Source organism: Rhinolophus ferrumequinum, chromosome 12 (genome assembly GCF_004115265.2).
Source record: "Rhinolophus ferrumequinum isolate MPI-CBG mRhiFer1 chromosome 12, mRhiFer1_v1.p, whole genome shotgun sequence".
NCBI lineage: Eukaryota > Metazoa > Chordata > Mammalia > Chiroptera > Rhinolophidae > Rhinolophus > Rhinolophus ferrumequinum.
This window is the reverse complement of record NC_046295.1, coordinates 47,137,806-47,151,641: the sequence shown is the minus strand read 5'-3', so window position 1 is coordinate 47,151,641 and position 13,836 is coordinate 47,137,806. Positions and strand designations below refer to the sequence as shown.

The following is a 13,836-nucleotide window of genomic DNA, read 5'->3' as shown; positions in this document are numbered from 1 at the left end:
AACTTTAGATGACAAAACAATTTCAATACTTATTTATATTTCCATATGCCAGTAACAGCAGATAGTGTAATTAAAATCAAAATGCTTTTTAAATAATAAATTATAATAATACCTAGATATAAATCAGATAAATGATGTGTAAGACCTAATTGGGAAAATTATAAAACTTTATTGAAAGATAGTAAAGACTTAATGGAGAAATACACCTTGTTCATGGATTGGAAGACTTATCATAGGAGGTCACGTTTCCAAAATAATTTGTGAAATCAGTGCAATCCCAATCAAAATCACAATTTAGTTTTCAAACTGAAAACTTAAAGTACATCTAACATTTAATGCATTATCTGTCATTTATCAAGATTCCATATATGGATGGGTCTGTTGAGCTCTCTTTTGTGTTCCACTGGTCAATTTATTCCTGTGTTCATTACATAATGTGTTCATTACTCTAACATAGTAATGTCTTATATATGGAAAAACAAAGGACAGTTGTTAGTCATATTAGGAAAAAATCAAATTGGATCTCTACCTTTTGTCACGCATTAAAGGCTACTCCACATAGATTAAATACTTACATGTGAAAGACAAATTGTATAACCCTTAGAACTAGAAAATATAAAATATATTTCTGACTGAGGGGTAGGAAAAGCACTATAAAAGAAAGGTTGAAAAATTAGATGTTATTCAAAATGAATAACTTATTTTCTACAAAAATACCAAAAAGAATGTAAAAAGACAAGGGACAAATTGAGAAGGTATTTTCAAAGCAGAACTGATAGAGGATTAGTATTCAGACACAGAAAGAACTCGTATCAGATGGTTAAAAAAGAGATGGTTGTCTTGTTTTCTTATTGTCTCATAGGATAGCAAAAAAAATAAATAAAAATAAATAGAGACATCAGACATTTTACAAAACAGGGAAATATGAATACCAAAAAAGTCCAACTTTGTTATTATCGGAGAAGTGCCCCTTTCTTCCGACCACCAAGTAGGCCAAAATTAGGACGTTTGAAAATACCCAGAAGTTATACATGGAACAGTTACATTGGAGTGGAGTTATGGAACAGTTTACATTGGTGGGAATGTAAATTAGTACAAATATTTTGCATAAGTCTGGTGTTCTTATGAAGCTGAATATACATTGTAACCCAGGAGTAAGTAAACTTTGGCGTAAAGGGCCAGGTAGCAGATATTTTAGGCTTTGGGGTACATCCGATCTCTGTCACAACTTACTGAACTCTGCCACTGTAGTGTAACAGCAGCTATCGTATAAAAGCATGGCTGTGTTGCAGTAAAGCTTTATTTACAAAAAAGGGAAGTCTTATTCTGGGCCATAGTTTGCTGACCCCTTATATAATTTTAGCAGTCCACTTGTAGGTATACATGCACTAGAGAAACTTGGACATGTGTCCTGAGGGCCATGTACAAGAATGTTTTTATGAATGCGGAATAGCCTAACCCTCCCCCACAAGAAAACTTGGAAAAATTTAAATGTTAATCTTCAGTAGAATGGATACATTTTAGTATAATCACACAATGGTTTATACAGTAGTGAAAATGAATTTATAACTCTAGGCATCCAAAAGAGAATGTTGAGTGAAAAACAAGTCTCAGAAGACTACCTCAGAGTGATACCAATTTTATAAAACTTTAAATCAAGCAAAACTAAATAGTCTTCCTAAAAATGTTTACACTGTATATAAATCAAGAGCTGATTTCCATTTTACAGGAAATACAGGAATTAGAAGTACAAGTTAAATGATACCTAAAGGAAGCAATCAGGTTAATGTAGAAGATGGATATTTTGTAGGACAACTGGCATATTCTCTTCACCAAGAAAGTATTATGGAGAATAAAAGGGTGGAGCGTGGGGAAGGGATGTTCTGGATTAAAGGAGATTTAAGAGATGACCAGTGTAATGTTTGGATCCTAGTTAGATTATCAACAAGACATTTTGATACAACTGAAGAAATTTAAATATGAACTAGGTATAAGATGATACTCAGGTGTGATATTTTTGTTAGGTGTGATACTATGGTTAAATTTGAAAATTTATAGCTCGTGTGAACGAATTTTGAGATGAAGTGTCATGATGTTTATACTATGAAATATCTAAACAAATGGGTGGGATAAACTGTTAAGGAAAACCTTAACAATTGTTAAATTTAGATGTCAAGTCTATGTGTAGAGTATATGGGTGCAATTTTTCATAATGAAAAATAACACAAGCAAAATGAAAATATATTATTTAATGATACAGCTATAAAACAAAAGATGGAAATGATAAACACTAAATTTGTGTTAACAGTTAAATTTTTGGAGGGTTTAGGTAAGGTATAGGTATAGGTAAAATTCTAGTTTTTAAGTAAAATAGTGGGATCATGGCAATCCTTTAAAAAAAAGCTTTATTGAGTTATAATTTATATACTATAAAATTTACCCATCATTAAGTATATAATTCAGTAATTTAGTAAATTTAAAGAACTGTGCAACCATAACCATCATCTAGATTTAGAACATTTCTGTCTTCCCAAAAAGTTCCCTATATCCACTTGTAGTCAGTTTCTACTCCCAACCCCTGGCAATCACTGGTCTACTTTGTATCTTTATAGTTTGCCTTTTCTGATAATCTGAGTGGACTCATGCAATATGTATTCTTTTGTATCTGACTTCTTTCACTTTGCGTAATATTTTTGAACTTTATCCATGTTACAGCATGTGCCAGTAGTTCATCTCACTTTATTGCTGAATAGCATTTCATCATATAAATGTTATTTATTCACTAGTTAATGGACATTTGCTGTGAACATTTGATACATCCTTTGTGTGGATATGTTTTCATTTCTCTTAGGTGGATACTTAGAAGTGAAATTGCTGGATTATAGGGTAATTTACGTTTAACTTCTTAAGAGTCTGTCAAGCTGTTTTCCAGAGTGGTGGTACCACTTACCTACCATTCCCACCAGCAGATGAGGATTCCATTTGACATCCTTGTCAACACTTGACATTTTCTTGTTATGATTATAGCCATATTAGTGGATATGTAGTGTATTTTATTGTTTTTATTTGCATTTCCCTAATGGCTAGTAATTGAGAACATCTTTTCATGTACTCAGCCATTTTTACATCTGTTTTAGTGAAATGTCTATTCATATCTTCTACCCATTTTTAAGCATGTTGTCTTATTATTGTTTTATAGATACATTCTAGATACAGATATTCCATCAAATACATGATTTGCAAATATTCTCTCCTGGGCTGTTACTTGTCTTTTTATTTCTTAATGCTGTCTTGTGAAACACAAGAGTTTTTAATTTTGATGAAATCATTTATCCATTTTTTTCTTTTACGGATCGTGCTTTTGTTGCTCATTTAATAACTTTTTGCCTAACCCAAGGCCACAATGATTTATTCTAGAAACTCTATAATTTTAGTTGTTTTTAAAAATCTATGATCCATTTTTCCTTTTTTATCGTGGTGAAATACATACAACATAAAATTTAACCATCTTAACCATTTTTAAGTGTATAGTTCAGTAGTATTAAGTGCATTCACGTGGTTGTGCTGCTCTCACCATTTAGCCCCATAACTCTTTCATCTTGTAAAACTGAAAATCTATACCTATTAAAAAATAGTTCCCCATCTACTCCTCCCCCCTAGCCCGACAACCACCTTTCTACTTTTTGTCTCTCACATTGACTACCCTAAGTACCTCATATAAGTAGAATCATATAGTATTTGCCTTTTTGTGAGTGACTTATTTCACTTAGCATGTCCTCAAGTTTCATCCATGTGATAGCATATTGCAGAGTTTCCTTCCTTTTTAAGGCTGAATAATATCTCATTGTGTGTGTGTAGACCACATTTTGCTTATCCATCTGTCAATGGATACTTGGGTTGCTTACATGTTACAGTTCTTGTGAATAATGCTGCTCTGAACTTGGGTGTACACATATTTCTTTGAGACCCTCCTTGCAGTTCTTTTGGGAATATAACCAGAAGTGGAATTTCTGAGTTGTATGGTAATTCTATTTTTAATTTTTGAGAAATCTCCATACTTTTACACAGTGGCTGTACCATTTTACATTTCCACCAACAGTGTGCAAGGGTTTCAGATTCTCCACATCCTTGCCAGCACTTGTTTTCTGTTGTTGTTTGTTTGTGGGTTTTTTTGACAGTACCTATCCTAATGGGTATGAGATGGTATCTCATTGTAGTTTTGATTTGCATTTCCCTAATGATTAGTGATGTTGAACATCTTTTTGTATGCTAATTGGCTGTTTGTGTATCTTCTTTGGAGAAATGTTTTCAAGACCTTGCTCATTTTCTTTTTTTTTTAATTAAATTTATTGGGGTGACAATGGTTAGTAAAATTACATTGGTTTCAAATGTACATTTCTATAGCATATCATCTATGTATCACATTGTGTTTACTACCCAGAGTTAGTTCTCCTTCCATCACCATGTATTTGACTCCTTTTACCCTCTTCTACCATCCCCCCTCACCTCTTACCCTCTAGTAATCACTAAACTGTTGTCTGTGTCTGAGTTTGTCTTGTTCCTGTGTTGCTTTCAGTTTTATATCCCACATATGAGTGAAATCATATGGTTCTCGACTTTTTCTGTCTGACTTATTTCACTTAGCATAATAATCTCAAGATCTATCTATATTGTTGCGAATGGCAGTATTTCATCTTTTCTTAACAGCAGAACAGTATTCCATTGTGTTTTTATACCACGTCTTTCTTTATCCAATCATCTCTCGAAGGACAGTGTGATTGTTTCCATGTTGTGGATGCTGTACATAATGCTTCAGTGAACATCAGAATATATATAGCTTTACAGATAAATGTCTTCCGAGTTTTTGGGTAGATACCCAGGAGACGGATTGCTGGGTCATACGGTAATTCTATTCTTAATTTTTTGAGGACCCTCCATACTGTTTTCCATAGCAGCTGTACCAATTTACATTCACAACAACAGTATGAGGGTTCCTTTTTTTCCCACAGCCTCTCCAACACTTGTTATTATTTGAGTGGTAGCTCACTGTGGTTTTGATTTTTATCTCCCTAATAGCTCGTGAAGGTGAGCATTTTTTTCATATATCTGTTGGCTGTTTGTATGTCTTCTTGGGTGAAGTGTTAATTTATTGCTGTGTTTGATTTGCTAGTATTTTGTTTAGTATTTTTGCATCTGTATTCATCAGAGATATTGATCTAGTTTTCTCATTTTGTGTTATCCTTGCCAGGTTTGGATATCAGGGTATTGCTGGCCTCATAAAATGAGTTAGGAAGTATTGCCTCTTTAATTTTTGGGGAGCATTTGAGAAGGACAGGTATTAAATCTTTGGTGTGAATGTTTGGTAGAATTCACTGGTGAAGCCGTCTGGTTCTGGATTTTTGCTTTATGGGAGGTTTTGGATTATTGTTTCAATTTTCTTGCTGTTGATTGGTCTATTTAGATTTTTCAGTTCTTTATGATTCAGTCTAGGATGGTTATATAGTTCTAAGAACTTGTCCATTTCTTCTACGTTACTGAATTTGGTGGCATATAGTCTTTCATCGTGTTCTTGTATAGTCCTTTGTAGTTCTGTGGTGTCTGTCATAACTTCTCTTTCATTTCTGATTTTGTTTGACTCTTTTCTTTTTTACCTTAGTGAGTCTAGCCAGAGGTTTGTCAATTTTATTAATCTTTTCAAAGAGCTAGCTCTTTGCATTAATTTTTTCTATTGTCTTTTTGTTCTCTGTTTCATTTTAATTCTCCTCTAGTTTTTATTATTACAGTTCTTCTGCTGACTTTGGGCTGCATTTTTCATTTTTTTCTAGTTCTCCAAGATGTTATGTTAGGTACTTGGGATTTTTCTTGTTTCTCGAGAAAGGCCTATAATGATATAAGCTTCCCCCTTAGTACCACTTCTGCTGTACCCCAAACATTTTGATATGTCGTACTGTCATTCTCATTTGTCTATGTATCTTTTGATCTCTTGTTTTATTTCTTTTTGACCCAGTCATTCTTTAGTAGCATGTTGTTTAATCTCCACATATTTCTTGTTTTTCTTGCTTTCTTTTTGCAATTGATGTACAATTTCAAAGCATTGTGATCAGAGAATATGCTTGGTATGATTTCAGTCTTAAATTTGTTGAGGCTAGTTGTGAGTCCCAACATATGGTCTATCCTTGAGAATGTTCCATGTGCACTACTAGAGAAGAATGTATAATCTGGTGTCTGGGATGAAAAGCTCTGTAAATGTCGATTATGTCCATTTGGTCTAATGTGTCATTTAAAGCCAATATTTCCTTATTGGTGTTCTGTTTAGATGATCTATCAATAGCTGTCAATGGTGTATTTAGTTTCCCTACTATAATTGTGTTTTGGTCAGTTTCTCCCTTTAGTTCTGTTAGTAGTTGCTTTGTATATTTTAGTGCTCCCTGATTGGGGCCATATATATTGATGACTATTATGTCTTCTTGTTGTATTGTCTCCTTTATCATTATGAAATGTCCATCTTTGTCTCATTACCTTTTTTATCCTGAAATCTGTTTCGTCTGATATAAATACGGATACACCCACTTTTCTCTGAATACCATTTGCTTGGAGTATCATTTTCCACTCTTTCACTTTGAGTCTGTATTTGTTCTTGTGGCTGAGATGTGTCTCTTGGAGGCAGCATATGGTTGGGTTTTGTTTTTTGATCCAATCTGCTACTCTGTGCCTTTTTATTGGTGAGTTCATTCCATTTACATTTAGGGTGATTGTTGATGTATGGGGATTTCTTGTAGCCATTTTTTGTTTTCTGGTAGCTCTGTGTCTCCATTATTTCTTTCCCTTGTGTTTCTGTCTGTTATTTTAGTTTGGAGGTATTTTGTGATTTTTTTTTCTCTGTTCTCTCTTTTTATATATGTATCTCACTTTTAGATTTGGTGTGGTTACCATCATGTTTATGCAAAAGAAAGTTTCATATATACAGTAGTAGTACCTTTTCTTCAGAATGCATCTTATCTCCATTCTTTTTTGCAAATTCAAACCTTTATTCCTCTCCCCTTTTATGTTTTTGTTGTCACAAATTATCTCTATGCTGTGGGTTCATTTACAGATTTCAGTAGCTGTTGTCTTCTTCTCTTTTTAAAAAATGTTTTTACCTCATTTAACCTTTGTTATAGTTAAGTGTGTAATACTCTATTTTCAGTAAGGGTTGCAGTTGCTTGCTTCTGTCTGTCTGTCAGTCATCTTACTCATAATTTTGTATCTTTTCATCTTTTTGTTTCAGTAGAATAACCCCCTTCAGTAATGTCCTGCAAATGCAGGTCTTATGGTAAATTCCCTTAGCTCCTGTGTGTCTGAAAAAAGTCTTTATTTCTCCTTCAAATCTAAGGGATAACTTTGCTAGTATAGTATGCTTGGCTGATAATTTCTGTTTTAATAGTTTGAATATTTGATTTTACTCCCCTAGCTTGTAGGGTTTCTGCTGAAAAATTCAATGATAATCTAATGGGATTTCCTTTATAGCTTTCCATCTTCTTTTCCCTGGCTGCCTTGAGAATTCTTTCTTTGTCATTAATTTTTGACAGTTTTAATATAATGTGCCTTGGAGAATGCCTTCTGGATTGAGATAATTAGGTGTTCTGTTTGCTTTTCGGATTCGAGGATCCAGCCCGTTCCATAAGTTTGGGAAGCTCTCGTCAACTATTTGTTTGAATAGGCTCTCTGTTCCTTTCTCCCTCTCTTCTCCTTCTGGTGTACCCATTTTTCTTATATTGCTCTTTCTAATGGAGTCAGATTGTTCTCGTAGAGTTCTTTCTTCCTTCCTTCCTTCCTTCCTTCCTTCCTTCCTTCCTTCCTTCCTTCCTTCCTCCTTTCCTTTCCTTTATCCCAAGTCTCTTTTCTTTCATCTGCATCATTTCTAGATTTCTGTTTTCAATATCATGAGGTCTTTCCTCCTTCTGGTCAGCTGTTTCCTGAGCTCATTAGTTCATTCTGTATCTCTTTTTTTGAGTTCTTTAGCTCCAGAATTTCTATTTGGTTCTTCCTTAAAGTTTTAGTCTCTTTGGTAAAATACCTCTTTTGTTCATTGATTTTACTTCTGAGTTCATCACACTGTCTGAGTTTTCTTGTATCGTTGCGTTTTTCCAGAACTGCAATCTTGAATTCTGTGTCATTTAAGTTATATCTTTCCATGTCTTTAAGTTTATTTTCTGGAGATTTTTCATTTTCTTTCTGAGTTTCCTTGTTATCTTGGTGTTTTGTTGGTATTTGATGGATTATTTCTCTGCCTAGGCATTTTTGGGAATGAAATCTGCATTTTATTTTAAGTGTGATACCTCTATTTAGCAACTTTGTAAGAAGTGATCTTTCTTCTGTTTTTCATTAGATGGCGCCAAAGTGCAAGTTTATTTTCTCTTGTTTACTCTAGCTTCTATGTAAGATCTCTGTACGGTGGTGTAAAATGCCTTGTATATCCTGGGGAAGTGGACGTCTTCTCAGTGACTAGGTCACCTGTCTCTAGGCACCACCCTCCTGGGGGAATATGGGCGATGTGGCTCTGAGCCTGTGAAATCCCAGTGCTTCCCCCTCCACCCATATGCTGCTAGAGGTGTATTAGGTGCCCCCACTAGGATCAGCTGCCATGGGTGGGGGCGGGCTGGGTGGGAGAGACTAACTCCTGTGTTTGAGGCTTTGTTCTACTCCCAGTAATGGCGACTGCCAGAGCCTCACCTCTGTATCTTTACCCGTCAGTGGGATTAGCCGCAGTGTGCATCTGTCACTCAGGTAGGAATATACCTGCCTCACCAGTTCTCAGGGCTGCAGATAGTGTGCTCTGTAGCCAAACTCGCACTGCTACAGCTTCTTCTGGGGCCTGCAGCTAGTTTTGTTTTCTGCTTGGCAGTGACGACTGCTAGACCACAGCTGCCATACCTCTGTTTCATCTCTGTCCCGGTCTCTGGGCTTAGCTGCAGTATGTGCTGACCGCTCAGGCAGCAATGCTTATTGTAGTCCCTGCTCTTCGGGGCTGCAGAGTGCACATTGTAACCTGGTTCCTCCCCCCAAGTAGCTCCCGGCTGCGTCCATGGCACCTCTTTCTGCTCTTTTCCCTTCTCTCCTCCCATTTACTGTGGTGTTTCAATGCGCAGATCTCTTAGATGTGTTTTTGTGTTGAGCAGGGAATCCTTTGTTGAATATAGCTGTTCAGCTTGCAACTTCCAAGGGGAGAGAACAGAGGGACCTCTCATACCACCATGCTTCTCTCTCTTAGCATTTTGAATATATGAGCCTACTGTTTTCAGTCCTTCAAGTTTCTGTTGAGAAATCTTCCAATAATCTTACTGAAGATCTTCTGTACATGATGAGTTGCTTCTCCTTGCTGATTTTAAGGTTTTCTCTTTGCTTTTTCAAAGTTTTATTATATATCTTGGTATGGGTCTTTTTGAGTTCATCTTGCTTGACTTACTTGGATATTTATATTCATGAATTTCATCAAATTGGGGAATTTTTCAGCCATTATTTCTTGAAATATTCTCTCTGCCTCTTTCTCTTTTCTCCTTCTAAGACTTCCACAGTATGTAAGTTGGTTTGCTTAATGGTGTTCTACAGGTCCGTTAGGCTCTATTTGGTTTTATTTGATCTTTTTCTTTCTGTTCCTCAGCTGAGATAATTTTCGTTGTCCTATCTTTAAGTTCACTATTTTTTTTCCTTCTGCCCACTCAACTCTGCTTTTGAATCTCTCTATTTAATTTGTCATTACAGTTATTGTACTTTTTTTTTTCAATTATTGTACTTTTCAGCTCCAGGATTTCTTTTTAGGTGTCCTTAAAAGATTCCTATCTCTATTGATATTTCCATTTTGTTCACACATTGTTTTCTTGATTTTTTTTGCCCTCCAAAACTTTTAGTTCTTTGAGCATTACTAACACAGTTTTTTTGAAGTCTTTGTCTGGTAAAAATGCCGTAAATCTTTTTCAGGGACTGTTTCTATTGATTTATTTTTTTACGTTTCAATGGGCCATACATTCCTGTTTCTTTGTATGCCTTTGTATTTTTTTGTTGAATACTAGACGTTTGAATCTAATAATGTGGTAATCTGGAAAAACCTTTCCTCAGGGATTGGTGTTTTTATTGCTTTTGTTTTTTTAGTTTTTGTAGGCTGTCTGTTCAAGGATCAGCATAAGATGTAAATTTAATGCTAAGGTCTTGTCTGAGCTTCTTCTTGGACATGCACAGCCCCTTTCTAATTTTCCTCTTACATACATGTTTTTGTATGTCCTAGTTCTTAATTCCTGGCTCATGAAAGTGGGAAAGCAAAAAAATGAAAGAATAAAAAGGATTCCAGCTCTTTAAATCCCCTGGAAGTCACTTCAGCTGGAGTGGGTGGGGCTTGCAGTAATGTGGGAGTGCAGCAAAAATGTCTGCCTGGCACTTGTCTGCATCTTTCTGATCAGAAGCAGCAGGGACCAGAGCACAGATCCCTGTTATTTGGTACTTGTTGCCTACCCTCACTCCCATAAGCTGTATGCAAGCTACTCTAGGAACATGCACACACCTGCCTGCCTCATGGCTGAGGGTAGGGAATGGGTAGCTGTTAACTGTGCTAAGAGCTGAAATTGACCAAAATCAACTGCAATTTACCATCGAAGTCCTGTCCTGGAAGTTGCAAGTCTCACCAGACTCCAGAATTCCAAAATAGTTACATCAGACAGATTTCTGCCAATGCAGTTGTTGTCTACGTGGTGAGATAGATTCCTGGTGCTTTCTACTCTTGTGTCTTCCCAGAATCCTTGCTATGATACATTTTTTGGTTAATTTTTGCATATGGTGTGAAGAAAGAGTCCACATTCACCTTTTAGCATGTATATATCCAGTTGTCCTAGCACCACTTGTTGAAGAGTCTTTCTTTCCTTAATGAAGTACCTTGATACCTTTTAAAAGAATAAATTTACCGTAAATGTGAAGACTTATATCTAGACACTCAAATATGTCCCAGGATCTTTAGGGCTATATTTACAGAAGCACTATACTGTCTTATTCATTATATGCTTGGCACATAATAAGTGTCCAAATTTTGAGTTAAATTGAAATTGAATTGGCTAGACATTAAAATAAAAAATCTGTGTTCTTATGTTTGCCACATTTTTTACTTTTTTTCTTTTGGGGCTTCGGGGCGGGGGTGTGGTTGATTTATTTTTGCTCCTTTTCCTTGTAGTTTCTTATCAAGGTGTCTTTTGAAATATTCCTTCCTTAGGTTGAAAAGAAATTTTATGCCTCACTAAAAAATACTCAAGAGCAGAGTACCCTTTGGGATAGGTATGCTGATAATCGTAGCAGCTATCAAAAAACAGAGGACACTGCTGGAACTGCAGTCTTTAGAGAAGTGAAATCCAGAGGCTCATTAATTGCTATCATCATGCTATTCTGTGCACAGAAGCTCAACAGTGTTTTCAGCATGTCGTATTTATTGCTTTAAAATGACATCTTACTGGAATATACTGGAATTATTTTTTTGAAGCAGTAGACAGAGTTATATCTGTGCCACTTAGCAATAGAATGACTCATGTGGAAGTTATTTAACTTTCCTAAGGCCATAATTACTTTGTGGGGAAATAATTCTTGCTCTATCAACCTCTTATAGTGTTGATGAGATTCATATAAAGTGATGTTTGTATAAATGCTTTGCTAAGTAAGTATAAAGTGCTTTACAAACATTTTAATGTTATTTGTATATTTATTAAGCACTGGTATACAATTATTTTTCCAAATCACACTAAGATAATGTAAAGGGGAAAGCATGAATAGTCGTTGAACTGTTGGGTCATTTGCTCACAAATATAATCACGATGGGTAAAATTGGGAGTATTATAACTAAAGAATGTGGGACGTATGTGAAACCAATGAGAGTGAGAGGAACATTTTCTTTAGTTGTCTCTGACTTTAAAACAAGTTGGAGAGGCAATGCTATTTTTCTTGGATAACATGTAAAATGTGTAATTTTATGTAATTGAGTAGATTGTGATAAAATCTTACTTCTTTATCATTGGTGTGCAGAATTTATGTAAAAATTATTTTTAAATGTAAAAGATTGAGCAATACGAAGCTAAAGTAATCAAGCCAGTGTGGCATGGCAGAAGGGTAGTCATAAAGGTTGACAGAATTTAGAATCCAGAAAAGAAACCCTTAAGTTTATGTTCAGTTAATTTTGGACAAGGGTGCCAAGACAATTCATTAGAGAAAGAATAATCTCAACAGATGATGCTGGATATCCACATGCAAAAGAATGAATTTGGACCCTTATTCACACCATGCACAAAAAATAACTCAAAATGGGTTACAGACATAAGAACTAAAACTATAAAGCTCTTAGAAGAAAATATACGAGTAAATCTTTGTGACTTTGAGTTAGGCAGTGGTTTCTTGGATAAATTGGACTTCATCAATATTTAAAACTTTTGTGATACAAAGGACACCATCAAGAATGTGGAAAGGCAACCCACAGAATGGAAGAAAATATTTGTAAATCATATACTTGAGAAGAGACTTATATCTGGAGTAAAGAACTCTTGGAACTCAAAAATAAAAAGCATCCTAGTTATAAAGTGGGCAAAGGATTTGAGTGGACATTTTTCCAAAAACATATACAAATGTCGAATAAGCACATGAAAAGATATTCAGCACTGTTAGTTATCAGAGAAATGCAACTCAAAACCATAATGAGATACCTATCACACCACACCTACTCAGATGGCTGTATTAAAAAAAAGACAGGTACTAACAAGTGTTGGTAAGAATGTGGAGAAATTAGAACTCTAATATATTGTTGGTGGGATTGTAAAGTGGTACGGCTGCTTTGAAAAAACTATCTGGCAATTCCTCAAAAACACAGAATTACCATATGTCCCAGCAGTATTACTTCAAGGCGTATATCTAAGAGAATTGAAAACATGTCATCAAAAACTTGTGCATGAATGTTTATAGCAACATTATTCATAATAGCCCAAAATGAAAACAACCCAAATGTCCATTAACCGATGAATAGAGAAATAAAATGTGTATCCATCAATGGGATATTACTTGGCAATAGGGAATACAGTATTGATATACCTTATAATATAGATGAACCTTGGAAGCATTTTGCTAAGTGAATAAAGCCAGTCACAAAAGACCACATATTGTATTATTCTATTTGTATCAGATATCTAGAATAGCTAAATATATACAGACAGAAAATGGACTAGTCTTGCCTAGGGGACAACTAAAGGGGGAGATATTAGGAGGAAATGGGGAATGACTGCTAATAGGTTCACTGTTTCTTTCTGGGGTGATGAAAATTATGAAATTGATTATGGTTGTGGTTGCACATCTCTTTGGACATATTTAAAATGACTAAATTATGCACATTAAATGAGTGATTTGTATGTATATGGATAAAAATTATTTTTTAATCAAGTAATACCTAACAACAACAAAAAGAAGAAAGCATTTGAAAATTTGTCTCTACTGTTTATATTCTGGAGGTAGAGAAGAATTAGATGGTCGATTGTCTCTGATCATTTTTTTCCTCTACCCTTCTAGTGGCTGGCTGGGTTTATTAAATGCATAATAAATGCATTTTGTGTTAAATGATAGTAAATTATAATTCATTTTTGACAGGAATTGAGTTCTTCTCAGACTTTATCACATGATGGAGGATTCTTCAATAGACTGGAAGATGATGTTCATAAAATTCTTATTAGAGAAAAAAGAAGAGAACAGCTTACAGAATATAATGGAACAGATAATTGCGCTGCTCATGAACACAACCAGGCATGTAAAATAGAAAATTCAATCACAGTGAAATTAAAATACAATTTT

General features: G+C 35.0%; 1 protein-coding gene across 6 annotated transcripts in view; it reads left to right on the top strand.

Moving 5' to 3' along the window:
• The window catches only part of GKAP1 (G kinase anchoring protein 1), a 67,724-nt gene that overhangs the window by 35,167 nt on the left and 18,721 nt on the right, over nt 1-13,836 (top strand). For 4 of the 6 annotated variants that reach the window (XM_033122330.1, XM_033122327.1, XM_033122328.1 and 1 more), the window contains one exon: nt 13,636-13,788. The exons of the other annotated variants lie outside the window; for them this stretch is intronic. In XM_033122330.1, coding sequence (XP_032978221.1) covers nt 13,636-13,788 — 153 coding nt within the window. The remainder of the gene's footprint in view (nt 1-13,635; nt 13,789-13,836) is intronic. 6 annotated transcript variants of the gene reach the window in all.